The sequence below is a fragment of the Tympanuchus pallidicinctus genome, unplaced genomic scaffold (assembly GCF_026119805.1).
Source record: "Tympanuchus pallidicinctus isolate F22 unplaced genomic scaffold, pur_lepc_1.0 scaffold59, whole genome shotgun sequence".
Classification (NCBI taxonomy): Eukaryota; Metazoa; Chordata; class Aves; order Galliformes; family Phasianidae; genus Tympanuchus; species Tympanuchus pallidicinctus.
In genome coordinates this window covers 383,451-403,109 of record NW_026294779.1, presented here as the reverse complement: position 1 = coordinate 403,109, position 19,659 = coordinate 383,451, and the positions used below count along the sequence as shown (strand labels likewise).

At 64.2% G+C, this 19,659-nt stretch overlaps 4 protein-coding genes and 1 long non-coding RNA gene across 7 annotated transcripts; 3 read left to right on the top strand and 2 right to left on the bottom strand.

The window, feature by feature from the left end:
- Positions 1 to 6: 6 nt before the first annotated feature.
- Positions 7 to 5,432, bottom strand: LOC128092040 (nuclear receptor subfamily 1 group I member 3-like). 2 transcript variants are annotated; one of them, XM_052705484.1, is made up of 9 exons: positions 5,227 to 5,432; positions 4,854 to 5,019; positions 4,306 to 4,436; positions 3,584 to 3,756; positions 3,307 to 3,512; positions 2,031 to 2,176; positions 1,846 to 1,962; positions 1,669 to 1,736; positions 7 to 870 (listed from the first exon to the last, which is right to left on the bottom strand). In XM_052705484.1, exons 2-9 carry the CDS (start codon positions 5,015 to 5,017, stop codon positions 511 to 513), a joined length of 1,365 nt encoding a protein of 454 aa, XP_052561444.1. In that variant the 5' UTR covers positions 5,018 to 5,019; positions 5,227 to 5,432; the 3' UTR covers positions 7 to 510. The 2 variants fall into 2 exon arrangements, with proteins under 2 accessions (XP_052561444.1, XP_052561445.1); XM_052705485.1 differs by having other exon boundaries at positions 661 to 870; positions 1,669 to 1,774; positions 5,227 to 5,424.
- LOC128092045 (uncharacterized) lies at positions 1,050 to 1,476 on the top strand. Its single transcript, XR_008211618.1, has 3 exons — positions 1,050 to 1,139; positions 1,208 to 1,343; positions 1,378 to 1,476. It is a non-coding gene; the product is annotated as an uncharacterized LOC128092045 (long non-coding RNA).
- A 290-nt stretch (positions 5,433 to 5,722) lies between the features above and the next one.
- Positions 5,723 to 7,383, top strand: PCP4L1 (Purkinje cell protein 4 like 1). Its single transcript, XM_052705490.1, has 3 exons — positions 5,723 to 5,842; positions 5,986 to 6,040; positions 6,766 to 7,383. The coding sequence occupies exons 1-3, from the start codon at positions 5,828 to 5,830 to the stop codon at positions 6,906 to 6,908; spliced, it is 213 nt and encodes a 70-aa protein (XP_052561450.1). The 5' UTR covers positions 5,723 to 5,827; the 3' UTR covers positions 6,909 to 7,383.
- A 1,260-nt stretch (positions 7,384 to 8,643) lies between these two features.
- Positions 8,644 to 12,947, bottom strand: MPZ (myelin protein zero). Its single transcript, XM_052705520.1, has 6 exons — positions 12,817 to 12,947; positions 10,790 to 10,956; positions 10,490 to 10,703; positions 9,282 to 9,417; positions 9,124 to 9,184; positions 8,644 to 8,983 (listed from the first exon to the last, which is right to left on the bottom strand). Exons 1-6 carry the CDS (start codon positions 12,881 to 12,883, stop codon positions 8,879 to 8,881), a joined length of 750 nt encoding a protein of 249 aa, XP_052561480.1. The 5' UTR covers positions 12,884 to 12,947; the 3' UTR covers positions 8,644 to 8,878.
- Positions 12,948 to 13,855: 908 nt separating this feature from the next.
- Positions 13,856 to 19,659, top strand: SDHC (succinate dehydrogenase complex subunit C). Of its 2 annotated transcripts, none has more exons than XM_052705509.1 (6): positions 13,856 to 13,880; positions 15,355 to 15,405; positions 15,746 to 15,847; positions 16,142 to 16,203; positions 18,300 to 18,463; positions 19,336 to 19,659. In XM_052705509.1, exons 3-6 carry the CDS (start codon positions 15,756 to 15,758, stop codon positions 19,438 to 19,440), a joined length of 423 nt encoding a protein of 140 aa, XP_052561469.1. In that variant the 5' UTR covers positions 13,856 to 13,880; positions 15,355 to 15,405; positions 15,746 to 15,755; the 3' UTR covers positions 19,441 to 19,659. The 2 variants fall into 2 exon arrangements, with proteins under 2 accessions (XP_052561469.1, XP_052561470.1); XM_052705510.1 differs by lacking the exon at positions 13,856 to 13,880 and adding an exon at positions 13,977 to 14,046.

The following is a 19,659-nucleotide window of genomic DNA, read 5'->3' as shown; positions in this document are numbered from 1 at the left end:
CCGAATGGGGACGGGTGGGGGGCAGGGGGAGGGAGGTAAGGGACAAGAAGGGGACAGGGATGGGACAAGCACAGGGATGGGGAGACATGGGGACGGGGGTGGGGAGAAGCAGGGGAGAGGCTTTAGGATGAAGGTATGGGGACAGGGGACACAGAGGGGACAGGGATGGGGACAAAGTCGTGGATGGGGTGGGACTCGGGGATGGGAAGGGGGGGACAAAGCCAGGCTGCTCTCCTTTGGGTGTCCATGGTGTCCCCCAGGGGTTTGGGGTTGCACTTTTGGGAGACCCCACTCCTCCCATCGGGGTTTCTGGGTGTTCTGAGTGCCCCATAAGGGCTTGGGGGCGCAGCTTTGGGTCATGGGACGCTCCCTGCCCTGGGTGGGGGCCTTGGGGGGCAGCCTTGGACGGCCCCAGTGACCCCACAGGGTTTTAGGTTGCTCCTTCGGGGGCTCCTTGCCCATTATTGATGCTGGGGGGGCTCCTGGGATGTGGTTGGGTTGGAAGGGATCTCAGGAAATGCAGAACTGTGGAACCATCGGGTTTTTGGGGTTCACGGCGTCAAAAGTGACGGATTGGGAAGGGACCCAAAAGACGGATGGAGGCACGGGGTCAGAGCGCAGCTGTGCTGAGAGCGACTCTGAGGAGCACAGAGGCAGGACAGAGAGAAGAGCTTTACTGTGCCCTGCAAAGCGCAACGGAGCCCCTTCCGTGGGGACGGGGCTGAGCGCCTGGCTGGCCTTCAGCTGACGATTTCGGAGAGCAGCGGCGTCATGCTGGAGAGGTCCTGGATGTGGAGGATCTGCCGCGTGTTCTCCATCTTCAGGGTCTGCAGCTCCGTCAGCAGCAGCAGCAGCTTGGCGTAGAGGAACCTGGGCCGGGGAGCAGCTGCTGGGCGCCCCGTGGTGCTGGGGGCCGCCTTGGGGACCGGGATTTGTGGTGGTGTTGGGGATGAATTTGGGGTTGGGGACCAGGAGCTGCGTTTGGGATGACGGTGTGGAGTTGGGGACCATGAGTGGCACTGGGGTGCGTGGTGTTGGGGATGAGCAGGTGGAGCTGGGGACAACGTGGAGCTGGGGACAACATGGAGGTGGGGACAACATGGAGGTGGGGACAACATGGAGGTGGGGACAACATGGAGGTGGGGACAATGTGGAGCTGGGGACAATGTGGAGCTGGGGACAATGTGGAGCTGGGGACAACGTGGAGCTGGGGACAATGTGGAGTTGGGGACAACGTGGAGCTGGGGACAATGTGGAGCTGGGGACAACGTGGAGCTGGGGACAACATGGAGCTGGGGACAACGTGGAGCTGGGGACAATGTGGAGCTGGGGACAACATGGAGGTGGGGACAACGTGGAGCTGGGGACAACGTGGAGTTGGGGACAATGTGTGGCCCTGGGGGCGACCACGTGTGGAATTGGAAGGACCGATGGAGTTGGGCACCACACGTGGTGTTGAGGATGACGCCGTGGCTTTGGGGACCGTGTGCAGCACTGGGGACCACGTGTAGAGTTGGGGACGACCGTGTGGAAGTGGGGAGCAGGGGTGGCACTGAGGGCGACCCCACAGCACTGGGGATCAGGTGTGCGAATGGGGACGGCCGTGGAGTCGCAGAGCAGCCGTGGCGCTGGGGAGCGGGTGGCGGCCGTGGCGGCCGTGGCGGCTACCTGCCCTCGGGCATGGGGTGCTGGTGGTCGATGTAGCTCTTGAGCGTGAGGGCCACCTTCTCCTGCAGCTGGTCGATGAAATCCCGCTGGGTGACGCTGGCGTGGTCTGGGGGCGACGGGGGGCCGTCAGCTGGCGGCCGGGGGGAGGGAGCCCACGGCGGCCACCACGTCCCCTACCTGGCGAGAAGAGCAGCATGGCCAGCAGCAGGACGTACTCAGCCTCGTGCAGCCGCAGCTTCTTCAGGCTGACGTGGAACTTGAGCAGCGGCTCCAGGTAGATCTGCTGGAAGCCGGCTGTGCAGAGCGAGGCGACCGTGAGCCCAGATGGGGACACGGCCGCCCCGCCGCCCCTCAGCGCTCACCCAGAGCTCCGTCCTCGATGGTGAAGCAGTGCTGCCCGCACTCCCAGGCGTTGGTTTCCTCATTAAACACCGTGTTGAACCGGATCTGGCAGATGCCCAGCGTGGCTCCTTTGAGCAGCGAGATCTGGTCATCGATGGGCAGCCCTCTGTGTGGGGACAAGGGGACAGGAGTGGGATGGGGCCACGTTGGGTTGTGGCACAGGGTGGAGGGATGGCGTTGGGTTGGGTTATTGGATGGATGGGGGGATGGTGTTGGGTTGGGATGGCGTTGATTTGGGATGGCGTTGATTTGGGATGGCGTGGATTTGGGATGGCGTTGGATTGGGATGGTGTTGGATTGGGATGGCGTTGATTTGGGATGGCGTTGGATTGGGGATGGCGTGGATTTGGGATGGCGTTGGATTGGGGATGGCGTTGGATTGGGATGGCGTTGGGTTGGGATGGCGTTGATTTGGGATGGCGTTGGATTGGGGATGGCGTTGGATTGGGGATGGCGTTGGGTTGGGATGGCGTTGGATTGGGGATGGCGTTGGATTGGGGATGGCGTTGGGTTGGGATGGCGTTGGATTTGGGATGGCGTTGGATTGGGGATGGCGTTGGGTTGGGATGGCGTTGATTTGGGATGGTGTTGGATTTGGGATGGCGTTGGATTTGGGATGGCGTTGGATTGGGGATGGCGTTGGGTTGGGATGGCGTTGATTTGGGATGGCGTTGGGTTGGGGATGGCGTTGATTTGGGATGGCGTTGGGTTGGGGATGGCGTTGATTTGGGATGGCGTTGATTTGGGATGGCGTTGGATTGGGGATGGCGTTGGATTTGGGATGGCGTTGGGTTGGGATGGCGTTGGATTTGGGATGGCGTTGGATTGGGGATGGCGTTGATTTGGGATGGCGTTGATTTGGGATGGCGTTGGGTTGGGGATGGCGTTGGATTTGGGATGGCGTTGGGTTGGGGATGGCGTTGATTTGGGATGGCGTTGATTTGGGATGGCGTTGGATTGGGGATGGCGTTGGATTTGGGATGGCGTTGGGTTGGGATGGCGTTGGATTGGGGATGGCGTTGGATTGGGGATGGCGTTGATTTGGGATGGCGTTGATTTGGGATGGCGTTGGGTTGGGGATGGCGTTGGATTTGGGATGGCGTTGGGTTGGGATGGCGTTGATTTGGGATGGCGTTGATTTGGGATGGCGTTGGATTTGGGATGGCGTTGGATTTGGGATGGCGTTGATTTGGGATGGCGTTGGATTTGGGATGGCCGCCCCGGCCCCACGCTCACCTGAATGCTGGGATCTCCTTGGCGAATTTGATGACCTGCTGGATCATGAAGGTGCTGAGGTCGGCAAAGTGGGGCAGGACGGAGAAGACGTCGGGCAGCACGTCCTCATCCAGGCAGTTCAACTGCGGGGCCAGGGGTGCCGAAGAGACGCCCGGTCCAGGGGGGCTCTGGCAGTGCAGGTCGGGGATGCAGAGACGCACAGCAGGCTGGGGGCAGAGCTGTGGGGTCAGCAGCCGCCTGGGGCTGGAAACCGACGGCGCCGTGGTTCCCAGCTCACCCGGTAGTGCTGGAACTGGGAGAAGCTGGAGTCGAAGGTGCGTTTGTGTGCGGCGATGAGGATGCTGATGAGCTCCTGCTGCTCCTCCGTCAGCCCCTTGGGCTGCATCTGTGCCAACCTCCGCTGCTGCCGCAGCGCCCGGCGCCGGCCCACGGCCTCCTCTGACATGATCACTGCGCCCCACGCGTGTCAGCAGCGCCAGGCGTGGTGCCGAGCGCGGCACCGGGTGCACGGAGCTGCTGGGCTGCCACCATCCCTCCCTCGTCTCAACCCCACAACCCTGCGCCTTCAGCTTGCTCCCCTGCCCCTGTGCTCTGTGGCCCCTCTGGGTCCCCCTGCTGTCCCTTCTCCCTTTTGTGCAGCAGGGTCCCCAGACGCCCCCCGCACGCCCGCCGTTGTCCCACTGATGTCCTCCAGTCTCCTTTGTCCCACTGGGGTCTCCCGAATGTCCTCTCTGGCTCCTCTCAATGGCCTTTGTCCCACCTTCATCTCCTGTTGCGCCATCTGACTCCCCGCATTCCCTCTCTGTCTCCTGTCGTCCCACCTGAGCCCCATCTCAGCCCCCAGTGCCCCACTCCGTCCCTCATCCCTTCCGCCCTCACATCCCCTCTTCACCCCCATCCCCTCCCATCCCCCCTCTCTCAAAGCCCTTTCTCCCACCCCCTTGTCCCTCCTCCCCCCCTCCCTCCTCCCCCCACGCCCACCCCCATGGTGCCACTCACTGTCCTTCCTCATCCCCACGTCGAGGCACTTCTGCAGGCGGCACGCCTGGCACTGCCGGCGCTTGGCCTTGGTTATGGGGCAGCTCCGGTTGAAGGGGCAGGTGAAGTGCACAGCCTTAAGGATGGAGCGCCTGGGGGTCACGGGGATGTGGGGTTATGGGTGAGGGGGCCATGGGGCTTGGAGTCGGGGGGCTGGAGGGAGGCAGGAGAGGGGGCTGGAGGGATGGGGACGGGGGGACGTGGAGTTGGAGCCGTGGGATGGGGAGCGAGGGACGAGGGAATGTGGGACGTGGAGAGGAGCTGTGGGATGGGGGGACGTGGGGACACGGGACAGGGGGACACGGGGGCAGAGCTGAGCCGTGACAACCGGCGCCGTGCCCTGGGGGCAGAGCAGCGCTCAGGTTGGGGACGCCGCTGTCCCCGCTGTGCCTTCGCGTCCGCTTTCGTCCCCGCTGTGCCGTCCTCTCTCGCCCCCCCCCGTCCCCTTCTGTCCCCTTCTGTCCCCCCCCCGTCCCTCTCCGTCCCCCCCCCGCCCAGCCCCGTCCCACCTGAAGAACCCTTTGCACCCTTCGCAGCTCATCACATGGAAGTGGTACCCGGTGGCGCGGTCCCCGCACACAGCGCACACCTTCGGCTCCTCGGGGACGTCGGTGACACTGGGGCAGCGCTGCGCCCCGGGGCTGTCCGGGTCCGAGAGGCTGGACAGGGACATGGCTGGGGACGGGACGGGGCCGTCAGGGGGGGGAGACGGCGGGGCTGCGTCCGCAAGGGGACCCTGTGGGCACCGCGCCTGCGGGACGGCGTGTGACGTTCCCGTGTGACGCCCGGCCCCGGCGCCGCGTCCCCTCCCTGTCCCCTCCAAGCCACCTCGTCCCACCGGCCCCACAGGCTGACCCACGGGCGGAAGGAGCCCTCCGGTACCTGGGCCGCTGTGCCCGCAGTCACCGCTGTGGTTGCGTCCCCAAAGTCCCCGCTGCTGTGGCCTTGTCACCGCTCCACGATCGTCCCCAATGTGGCCCCGTGGACTTTGAACTTTGAACTTGAGCTGCGGGGAGGCGGGGATGGGTGGCACGTTGGGACAGGTGGGGACATGGGTGGCACGTGGGGACGGGCGGGGGATGGCGCCGAATGGGGACGGGTGGGGGGCAGGGGGAGGGAGGTAAGGGACAAGAAGGGGACAGGGATGGGACAAGCACAGGGATGGGGAGACGTGGGGTGGGGGGAAGCAGGGGAGAGGCTTTAGGATGAAGGTATGGGGACAGGGGACACAGAGGGGACAGGGATGGGGACAAAGTCGTGGACGGGGTGGGGAAGATGTGGGGAGAGGCAGGGATGGGGACGGGGATGGGGACACAGGGGGCAGCGATGGGGACCAAAGTCGAGGCTCAGACTGGGGGGACGCGTGGGGGGTGTGTGTGCGGAGAGCCCCGCCCCCCCTCTCTTCCTATTGGCTGCCGGCGGCTGTCACTCAAGCGCGCCCCCTTTAAAAGCGGAGTCGGCGCGGAGCGGCGCAGAGCGGCGGATGGCGATGAGTGCGGTGAGAATTGGGGGGAAAAAAGGGGAAAAGGGGGAAAAAAAGGGGGAATAAAGGGGGAATAAAGGGGAAATCCGGGGTCACCCGCTGTCACCCGCTGTCACCCTCCGTTCCCCGCCGTTACCCGCTGTCTGCTCTCCCCGCAGCGCAGCCCCGATGCATCCCCGCGTCCTACGGAGGCACCCGGAGGGCAGCAGGAAGGTGAGGGACCCCATCTGGGGACTGCAGAGATGTGGGGCGGGGGGGATTCGGGGATGGGGAGGAGGGGGGGGGACGAAGCCGCGCTCCTTTGGGTGTCCCCGGTGTCCCAGAAGGGTTTGGGGCTCGCAAGTTCCCCCATTGGGGTTTTGGGGGGGCAGCTCTGGGTCATGGGGCGCTCCCTGCCCTGGGTGGCGGCCTTGGGTGGCCCCAGTGCCCCTATGGGGTTTTGGGGTGCGCCTTTGGGTGCTCCTCGCCTTGTGTTGATGCTGGGGGGGACTTTTGGGGTGCGCCTTTAGGTGTCCCAGGATGGTTTTGGAGCGCACCCCGGGCTTTCCCGTTACAGACGGCGCTTTTGGGGTCCCCCGTTGCCCTCTATGGGGTTTTGGGGTGCGCCTTTGGGCGCTCCTTGCCCCGTATTGACATGGGGGGGGGCTTTTGGGGTGCACCTTTAGGTGTCCCATGAGGGTTTGGGGCTGCATTTCGGGTATCCCCATTACAGACGGGGCTTTTGGGGTCCCCCGTTGCCCCCTGTAGGTTTTTGGGGTGCACCTTTAGGCATCCCACGACGGTTTTGGGGCGCACGCCGGGTTTCCCCATTACAGACGGGGGCTCTTTTGGGGTCCCCGCGTCTCCCTGACACAGGGAGGGGGTGCTGGCATCGATCCGAGGGGCTGCGAGCGATGCGGCCCCTTTTGTGTCTCTTCCCCCGACCCCAAACCCCGCAGCCAAAGCTGCCGACCCCAAAAGGACGGAGGAGGAGGAGCTGATCGACATCGATCTGAGCGCACCCGAAACGGAGCGGGCGGCTCTCGCCATCCAGGGGAAATTCCGCCGTTTCCAGAAACGCAAAAAGGAATCGGGACCCTAAAGACCCCCCCGCCCCCCCCCCCCCCCCCCCCCCATCGCCCCTCCGACCCCATTATTCGCATAGGGGCCGCAGCCCCATCCCAACCCCCCCCCCCGTCCTCATTATGGGGGCTCAGCTCTCCTATGGGGTCAACGTCAAGAGTTCAGCCCTAACCTATAGGTGAGGTGCCCCCCCTTTAATGTGGGGGGTTGGGGGGGGGGGTCCCCCGATGTCCCCCAGCCCTGCCGTAAGGGGGGGCACCTCTCCATCCCCCGGCGTGACCCCATTTGTCCCCCTTAATGGTGATGCTGATGCTGGGGGGGGGGGGTTATGGGATGGTGTCCCCCAAATGAGAGACCCCCCCGTGTCCTCTTAAAGGGGCAGGGGCTGTTGAAGGCTGTGTCACCCGTGTCACCCGTGTCACCCACCCCCCCCCCGCACCCCCACTTTGCTTTTTGGGGGGGTGAGCACTGGAATAAAGCAGTGGGAGAAGAGAGCTGGTGCGATCTGTGCGGGGTCCCCCCCATCCCCCCCCCCCCGGAACCCCAAATCTCTCCGTGGCCCCTTTTAGGGTGGCGCTGACCCCATCAGAGGCGTCCCTTTGGGGTCGGGGCGTTGGGGCCTCGGCGGGGCTCAGCTCTGGATCCTCACCCCATCGTTGGGTTTCCCCCTCCCCACTCAAAATCCTCGGGGCTTTGGGGGTCGGTGGCGGCGCGGGTTCTATGGGGTGACGTGGGGACAGCGGGAGCGGTTGGGAGCAGAAATAACTCGGGATAGGAAAATAATCCCCGGAGCCAAGAGGAGGGGACGCCCCGTGGGGCTTAGGGCTGCCCCATAGCGCTGCCCCCGTGCGCTCCGCAGACTTATTAGGGCAAAGCCAATTATAGGGTCGTTTGGGTGGGGGCTGCGGGCGCTGCGGGGTCGGGGCACAGCGCCATAATGCGGGGCTGTAGGGTGGGGGCAGACAGAGCCAGGTCCCAATGGGGAGACGGGAAAGGAGGGACGGGGGGCCCCAAATCCACCCTATAGCTTCTTTTTTTTTGGGGGGGAGGGGGGGTTTAATTAACGCCGACGCGATGAGAGGCGGGGAAACCGCAGCTCGTAACGGGGGGCCGCGTGCAACGAGTTTGCGAGTGCTCAGCCACCCCCAGGGGACCCCAAAAAGCTGAACGGCCGTGGGGATGAGGCCCCAAATCCTCAATGGGGCGCACGGGAGATGTGAGTTTTATTAAGGGCGCTGCGGGCGTGGGGATGAAGGGGGGGGGGGGGAAGAGAGCAGCGCCTCGAAGCGGGCGGGGGGCAGCGCAGCCTCTCCTCCTCTGCGAGGCTTTGGGGTCGGGGTTATGGGGCGGGAGGGTTAATAGGGCGGAGGGGACGGGGCGGGGGGTTTGGGGGCGCCCTGCGACGTCATCGTGGGTCGGTCGCTGGGAGAGACGAGAAAACGGCGAGAAAAGGGGAAAGAAATGGGGAAGGAGGGAAGGATGGGGATGGAGGAACGTGGGGCGGTCGGTGGGGCGGCGCCGTCCCCGAGGAGGGGGGGGACGGAAACAACCGGGAGCGGGGAGCGAAAATTCGACGGATTTGGGGTGGGAATAGAAATAAAAATTACATCAGAGCTCCGGGGGGGGGAAAATGGGGGGGGGGGGGGGAAGCGGTCGCGCAGAGGAAGGTGCCGATATTGGGGGGCTGTGGGGTACGGAGGGGGGGGGGGACCCGGGGGGGAGCACCACACCCTGCTCGTCGCCGGGTCCCCGTTGCTGGGGGGGTCTTGGGGTGGTTGGGGGGGGGGTTGGGGGTCACCTCCCCACACGGTTGGGGTGCAGGAAGCTCCGCAGGGCGCCCGCCAAGCTGCCCCGCGATGGGGAGCGGGTCGGGGTCTCCCCCCGCAGCTCCATCTCGATGGTCATCACCACCTTTGGGGTTTTGGGGGGTCCCGCGGCGCTCTCCCCATCTGGAGGGGGGGTTGGGGCACCTTCCCTGCCCTCTAACCGCTATTTTTTATCCTTTCGGGCTTCACCCGCAGCTCCTTTGGGTTTTTTCTCGGCGCTCGCTTTGGTGCCGCGGCTGTGATCCAGCATGGCGTAAAGCACGGGAGCCTGTGGGGCCGCCGAAGCCCCTCGTCACTCCATTGTCACTCCATTGTCGCCCCATCGTCGCCCCATCGTCGCCCCATCGCCGCCCCCACCCCGCAGAGCAGGAGGCGACAATCGCACCCTTTTGTCCCCTTTTGTCCCACCTGCCGGCTGCGCTTGGAAGCGTCTTTGGCCGATCTCTGCAGCTTCCCCTTCTCCATGGCGCTGTAAGGGAGGGGGGCGCCGAGATGGAAGCCGTCAGTTCCCGTCCTGGGGGGGTTTTGTTCTCCCCCCCCCCCCCCAGTTTTTGGGGGCGACTCACCTCAGGCGTCTCTGCAGCACCGCCTGCCTGCGCAGCCAGCAGAAACGCAGCAGGTAAACCAGGGCCACCAGCAGGGCCACCAGCAGGAGGGCGACGCCGATGATGGAGCCCAGAACGATGCCGTAACGAGTGGGGACTGCGGGGCCATCGGGGCCATCGGGGCCATCGGGGCCATAGGGGACATCCCGTGGGTGTGGGGACAACGATATGGGGATGGGGACAGAGGTGTGGGGGCACGGGAGGGATGGGGACAGGAATATGAGGATGGGGACAGAGATATGGGGACATGGATGGGATGGGGACGTGGGTGGGATGGGGACAGCAGTATGGGGGTGGAGATGGGGACAGAGATATGGGTAGGGGATGTGGGTGGGCATGGGGACAGGAATATGGGGATGGGGACGATGATATGGGGTGGGGGTGATGATATGGGGTGGGGGTGATGATATGGGGTGGGGACAATATGGGGATCGGGACATTATGGGTGTGGGGACAATGATATAGGATTGGGGACAATGATATGGGGATGGGGATAGGAATATGGGGATGGGGGCAATGATATGGGGTTGGGGTGATATGGGGATAGGGACGATGATGTGGGGTGGGGAAAACGATATGGGGTGGGGACAATATGGGGGTGGGGACAATGATATAGGATTGGGGGCAATGATATGGGGATGGAGACGATGATATGGGGATGGGGGCAATGATACGGGGTGGGGGTGATGATATGGGGTTGGGGGCAATGATATGAAGGTGGGGACAGGAATATGGAGTGGGGACAATATGGGGACGGGGGCAATGATATAGGATTGGGGTCAATGATATGGGGACAGGGGCAATGATATGGGGATGGGGGCAATGATATGGGAGTGGGGACAATGATATGGGGTGGGGGTGATGATATGGGGGTGGGGACAATATGGGGGTGGGGACAATGATATGGGGATGGAGACGATGATATGGGGGTGGGGACAATGATATGGGGGTGGGGGCAATGATATGGGGTTGGGGGCAATGATATGGGGGTGGGGGCAATGATATAGGATTGGGGGCAATGATATGGGGACGGGGGCAATGATATGGGGATGGAGACGATGATACGGGGATGGGGACAGGAATATGGGGACGGGGACGATGATACGGGGATGGGGCAATGATATGGGGGTGGGGGCAGCAATACGGGGTGTCAACGTGGCCGGCCGTACCTTTCTCTAAGACATAAAGGGTGACCTGGGAGGATTTCCCCACGATGTCGGGAGGGTTTTTGACGTCGCAGGTGAAGGTGCCGTTGTCGGTGTAGTCCAGGTTGTGGATGACGATGGATCCGTCCTTGCGCCGCGGGTTGCCCACCCACTCCATGCGCTCCTTGAAGGAGCCCACGTCGTCGATGTAGGGCTGCCCTTTGGCGTAGTGGAAGATCTGCGGGCGGAGAGGAACGGGGGGCGCTGTGGGCGGCGGCGCGGGGGGCGACGGGGGGCCGAGGGCGGAGGCGGCGCGGTGCTCACGGAGATGCTGTCGCGGCTGCCCTCGGCCTGGAAGTGCCACGTGATGGAGATGTCCTCCGAGATCCATTCGCTGGACCAGAAGCTGCACGACAGGGTGACGTGGGAGCCCACGGTGCCGTACACCTCCCGCGGGGTGTAGACGTGGATGGCCGACGTGGGGGACGGCCCTGAGGGGGGGGAGAGCTGTCAGCCCCATGGGGACACCGGCGTGGCACTGGTAGAGCCATCGGTGCCGTCGGGTCAACAGCACGGCACCCATAGAGCCATGGTGCCCCATGGGGATGCCAATATGGCACCTGTAGAGCCATGGTGCCCCATGGGGACACTGGAAAGCCATCAGCACCAAGGGGACACCGGTGTGGCACCAGGAAATCAATCAGCCCCATGGGGACGCCAATATGGCATCAGTAGAGCCACGGTGCCCCATGGGGACACTGGAAAGTCATCAGCCCCATGGGGACACCGACGTGGCACTGGTAGAGCCATCGGTGCCGTCGGGTCAACAGCACGGCACCCATAGAGCCACGGTGCCCCATGGGGATGCCAACATGGCACCTGTAGAGCCATGGTGCCCCATGGGGACACCGACGTGGCACCAGTAGAGCCAGGGTGCCCCATGGGGACGCCAATATGGCACCTGTAGAGCCATGGTGCCCCATGGGGACACTGGAAAGCCATCAGCACCAAGGGGACACCGGTGTGGCACCAGGAAATCAATCAGCACCATGGGGACGCCAACATGGCACCCGTAGAGCCACGGTGCCCCATGGGGACACTGGAAAGCCATCAGCTCCATGGGGACACCAGCGTGGCACTGGTAGAGCCATCGGTGCAGTCGGGTCAACAGCACGGCACCCATAGAGCCAGGGTGCCCCATGGGGACGCCAATATGGCACCCGTAGAGCCATGGTGCCCCATGGGGACACTGGAAAGCCATCAGCTCCATGGGGACACCGACGTGGCACCTGTAGAGCCATGGTACCATTGGGTCAACAGCACGGCACCCATAGAGCCATGGTGCCCCATGGGGATGCCAACATGGCACCAGTAGAGCCATGGTGCCCCATGGGGACGCCAACCTGGCACTGGCAAAGCCATCAGCCCCACGGGGACACCCAGCAGCCCTATGGGAACAATAACCAGCCCCATAGGGACACCAGCTGCCCTGTGCCACCACGCCGTGCCCAAGTCCCCGAATGCCACCAAGGGGTTTTTGTTGGCAGGGACAGAGGCTCCTTGTTACGGTGGCCGTGGGGACGCGTGGGGTGGCGCTGGGGTCTCCTCGCAGCCCCACGGCGGTGAGCAGCAGTGGCCCCGATGATCCCTGTGGGTGTTTTCCGCTCTGTGGGTTCTGCGAGCTGCTGATCCCTCGATCCCTCGATGCTGTGGCCCTATGATTCCACGCTCCTACAGCGCTACGATTCTGTGACCCCGTGATCCCACGGCTCCGATCGCAGCCCTCCGTGTTTCTGGGTCTGCGCTTCTGTGCTCCTACAGTTCCACGTCCCTACAGACCCACAGCCCGCACTCCTACCATCCTCTCTGCAGCTCCATGTTTTTGTGACTCCACCATCCCACGAGTCCGCGATCCCACGATTCCACAACCCTACAGGTCCACCACCCTACAGTTCTACAGCCCTGCATCCCACATCCCCGTGATCCTACAGCTCCAGGATTCCTACATCTCCGAGATCCTACAGTTCCATGGCCCTCCGTCCCCAGGATCCTCCGTCCCGATGGTCCCACATCCCCACCACCCCACACCTCCATGATCCTACATCTCCGTGGCCCCACGGTCCCACATCCCCACCACCCCACACCTCCAAGACCTTCCCTCTCCGCAATCCTACATCCCTACGACCCTCCATCCCCACGACCCCACATTTCCAAGCCCCCCCCATCCTACACTTCTCCACAATCCTCCACCACCCAACCGACCTCAACGACGACCACCCCGTTGCCCCCACACCGCCTTCCCCCCCCCATTATCACCCCCTACAACCATCCCCGCCGCCGTCCCCGCTCACCCAACGCCGCCAGCAGCCCGGCGAGGAGGAGGAGGAGGCGTCCGGCCCCGATGGCACCCGGCGCCATCTTGGTGCTGTCAGAGGGTGCCTGGAGGGCGGGCTGTGGGGTTTAAGGGCCAGCAGCATCGAGTGGGGCCAACGGGAGGCCAATGGGATGAGGGCTGTAGGGCGGCTGAGTCCCCCGGGGGGTGGGATTTGGGGACAGGGGACATTTTGTTTTGGGGTTGGGAGAGGAGGGGAAGGCATGCGGTGGGCACAGAGCGGGCTTTGTGAGGCTGCATTCCCTGAGGGAACGGGGGCGGGAGGGGAGGAATGTGGATGGGGATGGAGGGGATGGGGGGCATGCGGGGATGGGGACACGGGTTGGGGACACGGGGATGGGGACGTGGGGATGGGGACGTGGGGATGGGGACATGGGGATGGGGACATGGGTAGGGGGATGTGGGTATGGGGACACAATTATGGGAACAAGGGTATGGGGACATGGGTTGGGGACATGGGGATGGGGATGTGGGGATGGGGACACAATGATGGGGACAAGGGTATGGGGACATGGGGATGGGGATGTGGGGATGGGGACACAGGTATGGGGACACGGGTAGGGGGACATGGGGATGGGGACCTGGGGATGGGGATGTGGGTATGGGGACATGGGGATGGGGACACAATGATGGGGACACGGGTATGGGGATGTGGGGATGGGGACACACGGATACGGGGACACGGGATGGGGACATGGGGATGGGGACAGAGGGATGTGGGGACACACAGGGACACACAGACATGGGGGTATGGGGGCAAGGGGGTGCGGGGACACACAGACATACGGACAGACGGACATCTGGAAACAAGGACACGGGGACGAACAGACACGGAGATGTGAGGACAGACAGAGGGACGGGCGGGGATGCAGGGACACGGGGACGCATGGGCGTACGGGGACATGGGGACAGACGGACCTGGGGCCATTAAGTCACATAGGGACAGACGGACATGGGGACACAGCGGCAGGGATCTGGGGACACATTTTGCCCCCGTGGCTCCCGGCAGCCTCCGATTTTGGGGTAAAAAACCGCATTTTGCTTCTTGCTTTTTGTTTTTTTTGCCGCGCGCGTCGCTGGGTCAGGAGAGGACCGGGAGGGGGGGGCGGGGCGAGGCGAGGGGAGCGGAAGTGCGTCACCGGCACTTCCGGTGAGCGCAGCGCTTCAAGATGGCGGCGCTGTTGTTGAGGTGACTCCGTGCGGGCGGGGCCTCCCGTGTCCCCCGTTTCCGCGTCCCCGCTTTTTGTGTCCCCCGAGAAGAAGGGGGGGGGGGGTGCAGCTGGGGGCTTTGTTCTGGGCTGGGATCTCATGTGTGGTCTGTGCTCCTGTCTGCAGCTTCTGAGGGAGGAGGGTTGAGGACGGGGGCAGCGGGGGGCCTGCAGGCAGAGGTGGCAGCTCGGCTCTGCTGTGACTCTGCTCAGAGCCTTCAAACACAGAGGCGTCGTTGTTCCTGCGGGATGAGCAGAGGCGGTGGGGATGGAGAAGCAAACAGCTTCCAGTCAGCAGCCGAGGGGGGAGCGCAGGGAGGGGAGCTCAGGTGGGGGTCGGGGGGCTGGGATTTGAGGTTGGGGGGGGGGATCCGTGGTGCCCAATGGTGGCTCTGCGTTGGGAGCTTGTGCTGCCGCGGGAGGCCTTGGAAAGGAAGCATCCTAAGGGCGCTGTGGTACAGGGGAGCTCCTCAGGGCTTCCTTATGGAGGAGGCGGGGCAGCTGTGACAGCAGGGCAGCTTCTGTGCGGCCGCAGGAAGGCAAAGGGCGGCAGAGCTTCGCTTCTCCACCGCTGCCAACCCTGCAGCCGGGCAGCAGTTGGATGAACGACCCCAGCGCTGCTCCACGCCTCCTCCTTTGTCCTTCATTCCAACCCACATCTGCAAGCCTTCGAGCTGCGCCAGGCCGGGGGCTGCGGCGGCTCCTGGAGAGCTGCTCACAATCGCTGCTTTGCTCCGTGCCCGGTGGCTCCCACTCCTCTGCTCTGTTCTTTTTTTGTGCCTCTGCTCTCAGCTGAAACGTGGCGACAGCCGACCTGCGTGGCTGTGATGGATGGGAGCCTGGGGGGCGTTCAGGGGAACGGGGGGGGGGTTGGGATGCGCCCCCATCCCTGGTCGTGGCTGCGGTGAGGGGGCACAGCCTGGTTGGGGCTGCGAGGCTGGGTGCTGTGCAACAGGGAGCTGCTGGATGTGGGGCAGAGCCGGGCTGTGGGCTCAGCCTGGAGGCCTCAGCAAAGAGCAGGGAGTTTTTTCCTTTTATATGAGGGGGGGTCCCAGAATCCCAGCTTGCTTGGCTCAGCTGAGGCCTCCCAGCCCCCTGCCTGTGGGTCTGGCTGCCCCTCGCCTCTCCTGCTGCCCAGGCTGATTTGTGACCAGACTCAGAGCCGCATCCTCTCGCATGCAGCCCGATTTTAGGACCCCAAGCTCTGCAGAGCCGCATTTTGGCCCCACAGCAGTGATGTTTCCTGCGTCTCTGTGGCTCTGACAGCTTCTCCCCCTCCTCTCTTACAGATGCGTCTCTCGGCGCTGCCTGCTGGCCCGGCTCGGCCCCTCGGTGCACCAGTGAGTGTGGGGCGCTGTGGGAAGCGATGGATTCCCTTTTCCCCCTTGGGATCCCATCCCCTCGTTCTGCCCCACGTCTTGGCTGCCTGCTGCCTTTACCCTCGGTGGGGCAGCAGCGTTGCTGAGCCTGAGGAGGGCCGGGAGCTGCAGGAAATGCCATCGCCACCCCCTGCGCTGCTGGGCTGAAGGAGAAACGCTGCTTTTCTGCTGCTTTTCTGCTGCTTTTCTGCTCGGTTGGGCTGGGATCTCGGGCGCCTCGAGTCACAGAGCCCTGCTTTGGTTCCGGCTGTCAGCTGCTCTGATCTGCCGCCCCTCCTTCCCTCCCCTCTTCTTTTCGCAGCGTCGTCCCCATGGCCACCACAGCCAAGGAGGAGATGGCTCGTTTCTGGGAGAAAAACACCAAATCCAGCCGCCCGTTGTCCCCTCACGTCTCCATTTACAAGTAAGGCTCCGCGCGGCAGCGGCGACGCGAGGCTGGGGGCCTCCCTGCCCCCCTTCCTCCCCCCCCCCCAGCTCAGGCTGCCCCCAGCTCCCCCCCCTCGGAGCTTTCTCAGCAGATGCCCTCCCCATTCCTGCGCCGTCCCCAGGCTGCCTCCTCACATTCCCCACTTCTCTCCCTTTTCCCTCGGCCCCGGATTCCTGGGATGACTGAGCGGCGCTGAGCTGCGCTTCGTCCCACGGCTCCCTGCCCCCCTCCCCCCCCTTTTTTTTTGCTGACAAACTGCTTCTGTTGCAGGTGGTCGCTGCCCATGGCCATGTCCATCACGCACCGCGGCACCGGCGTTGCTCTCAGCTTAGGTTTGTGCTCCTCTGGCTGCCCTGGGGTTCGGAGCTGCGGCTGCTGCCGGACGTTTCCCCCCCTCGGTTCCCCTGTTGTAATTCTGCCTTCAGCCGCGGGTTTCCTCCCCTCTTATCCCCCCCCCGTGGTGCTGCAAAGCTCTGCAAAGCGATGCTTTAAGCCCTGGAAGCCTCCATAGCGCTGCCTGCATGGTGAGGGGCTGCTTTCTTCCACGGCTCCCCCCACGAGGGGGCGCACGGCGCTGCTCTGCTGCCCTTCTGTCCCCTCTCACACGGCGCCGAAGCCCCGGGCCCTGCAGGAGGGCAGCGCTGGCACCAAGCGCAGCTCTGCGGATCCTCCATAGGGCAGCATCTCAGCTTCCTAAAAGCAGGGGAAGGCAGAGCTGGCATCAGAGGGGGTGAAATCCCCCCCCCTGCCACGGTGCGACTCAACCGCAGTCTGTGAAAGGCCGCTTTATTTGCACCGTGCTGCCGTGGCAGCCAGGATGGGGGCTTCTGTGGCAACATGGGGGGGCAGCAGGAGGAGCTGGAGGGGCTCCTGCAGGAGGGCGCAGAGGGAAGGGGCTGAAAAACACCCACAGCACTGAGCTGAGCCTCCTTCATCCTGAGGGTGAGCAGCCAGCGCTGCTGCAAGCGCCCAGCTGTGAGGTTTCACCTCCGGGCCTGGAGGGGGGTTTGTGGGTCCCAAAGCTGCTGCTGCATTTCTTGCTGCCGCATAAAGGAACCCATGGGTGGGGAAGCCGTCGATTTCGAGGCTGCTGGAGCACAGGGGGGGGGCAGAAACGTTTTTGTTGAGAAGAGGGGGAAGAGCTCAGCTCCGCTCCAGCAAAGGCTGCAATCAGGGGAAGCTTCCTGCGCCCCACACAAAGGGGGAGGAGGAGGAGATGAGGGCTGCAATCAGCTGCCATTGAGCACAGCAGCATCTGGAGCCAGCAGCACTGGGAGGGAGGAGGAGGAGGAGGAGCTGCAGGGTTCCTTCAGGCTGTCCATCCGTCCGTCCGTCCGTCTGTGGGTGCTGGGGGGGGGCTGCTGCCCTCTGTGTGGGGCTGCATTGGGCCACGTCCCCCCACCTCAGCTGGGCCTCCAGCCCGATCCCTCTGCGTCTGAGCTCATGGTGCTCTGCTCGCTGCCCTCGGTGCAGGACCCCCATCCCATGCTCTGCCCCCCATCCCATGTTCTGCCCCCCATCCCATGCATTGCTGCCCCCCATCCCATGTTCTGCCCCCCATCCCATCCCATGTTCTGCCCCCCATCCCATGCATTGCTGCCCCCCATCCCACACTTGGCTGCCCCTCATCCAATGCTCTGCCCCCCATCCCACACCTTGCTGCCCCCCATCCCATGCTCTGCCCCCCATCCCATGTTCTGCCCCCCATCCCATGCATTGCTGCCCCCCATCCCATGTTCTGCCCCCCATCCCATGCCTGGCTGCCCCCCATCCCATGCTGTGCCCCCCATCCCATGCATTGCTGCCCCCCATCCCATGCTCTGCCCCCCATCCCATGCTCTGCCCCCCATCCCATGCATTGCTGCCCCCCATCCCATGCTCTGCCCCCCATCCCATGCTGTGCCCCCATCCCATCCCATGCTCTGCCCCCCATCCCATGCTCTGCCCCCCATCCCATGTTCTGCCCCCCATCCCATGCTCTGCCCCCCATCCCATGCATTGCTGCCCCCCATCCCATGCATTGCTGCCCCCCATCCCATGCTCTGCCCCCCATCCCATGTTCTGCCCCCCATCCCATGCTCTGCCCCCCATCCCATGCATTGCTGCCCCCCATCCCATGCTCTGCCCCCCATCCCATGCTCTGCCCCCCATCCCATGCATTGCTGCCCCCCATCCCATGCTCTGCCCCCCATCCCATGCTCTGCCCCCCATCCCATGCATTGCTGCCCCCCATCCCATGTTCTGCCCCCATCCCATCCCATGTTCTGCCCCCCATCCCATGCGCTGCCCCCCATCCCACGCCTCCCTGCCCCACACGGAGCCCCACAGCCCATGGGCTGCTGCAGGACGATCCTCCTCCCTCTCGTTTGCCCCCAAACCTGACCTGGGGCCGCTGCCCCCCCATAACCTCCATGTTGTGTCCCTGCAGGAGTTTCTCTCTTCAGCCTGGCCGCCCTGCTGCTCCCGGAGCAGTTCCCTCACTACGTGGCCATGGTGAAATCGCTCAGCCTTGGCCCTGCTCTCATCTACTCCGCTAAATTCGCCCTGGTTTTTCCCCTCTCCTACCACACCTGGAATGGAATCCGGCACCTGGTGAGCGAGCTGCGTGTGCACAGGAGGCTGTGGGAGGTGGGAAAGGTGCCTTTGGGAGCAGGGATGAATCTGGGTGCTGTTTCTGAGTGCTCTGACTGATGCTGTGCGGGGCGCTGTGCTGATCCAGGGCATCCCCTGCCCCGTGTCCCTGCGTGGGGCACAGAGGAGCCCTGCAGAGCGGCCGCCCCTCGCTCCTCATCCCTTCCCCTGGCTGTGCTGCCATTTCCAGTGCCCTGTGCTGATGAAGGAGCCTGGCAGGGGCTCTGCAGGGCGCCTGGAGGTGGAGATGGGGGCGCAGGAAGGGGCGTCCAGCCTGGGACGGGGGTTGGAGCTGAGGCTCAGCTCAGCCAAACTTCTGTGTTTGGGGAAGGAGGGGGGGGGAGCGGGGCAGGACGTGAAGCTTTTTGGGGCTGCTTTGGTGTTTCTGCAGCTCCTGAGGGGTCGGGTTTGGCGGCAGCTGCCATCAAGCTGTGCAGCTTTGGAGCCGCGCTGCTTTGTGACCCATTTCCATCTGCAGGAGGGGGGCAGAGCAGCAGCCGCTGATGCGGAGCTGAAGGGAGCCCTGTTTATGGGGGGGGGGGGATGAACAGGGGGTCCTGGGAGCCCCCGATGTAAAGGATGGGGGGAGGGGGGCGGTTTGAAACCGAAAGAGGGGAAATTTGGGTCGGCTGTGAGGAGCAAATCCTTCAGCAGGGAGCCGCGGGTCCCCATCCTGCAGCGCCCCGGTTTGGGGGCAGCGGGGGGGGGGGCGCCGAACCCATGGCAACGGTGGGGCCGGGGGGCGGTTGAGGCCCTTCTGACCCCCCCGGGTGTTGCAGCCCCTCTGCGGTCCTTTCCTGCCCCATAACTCTGCTTCTCTTCCCTCCCTGCAGGCGTGGGATTTGGGGAAAGGCTTCAAGCTCAGCCAGGTGCAGCAGTCGGGGCTTCTGGTGCTGATTCTGACCCTGCTCTCCTCCGCCGGCATCGCGGCGATGTAACGCAGCTCCTCCCCCATCACCGCGTCCCGAAGGGCGGCAGATGGATTCCAGCTCAGCCCTCCTGGCTTTGGGCAGACAGAAAGGGGGGCAGGGCAGCGTTTTCCCCCCCCCCCCAGTCGTGATGCGGGGCAGAGGCTCAGCCCTGCTCTGCTCTGCGCCCCTGGGTTCCTTCCTTCCCCTCTGGGATTCGTTGGCAATAAAGCAGCTTCGGTCCCCGTG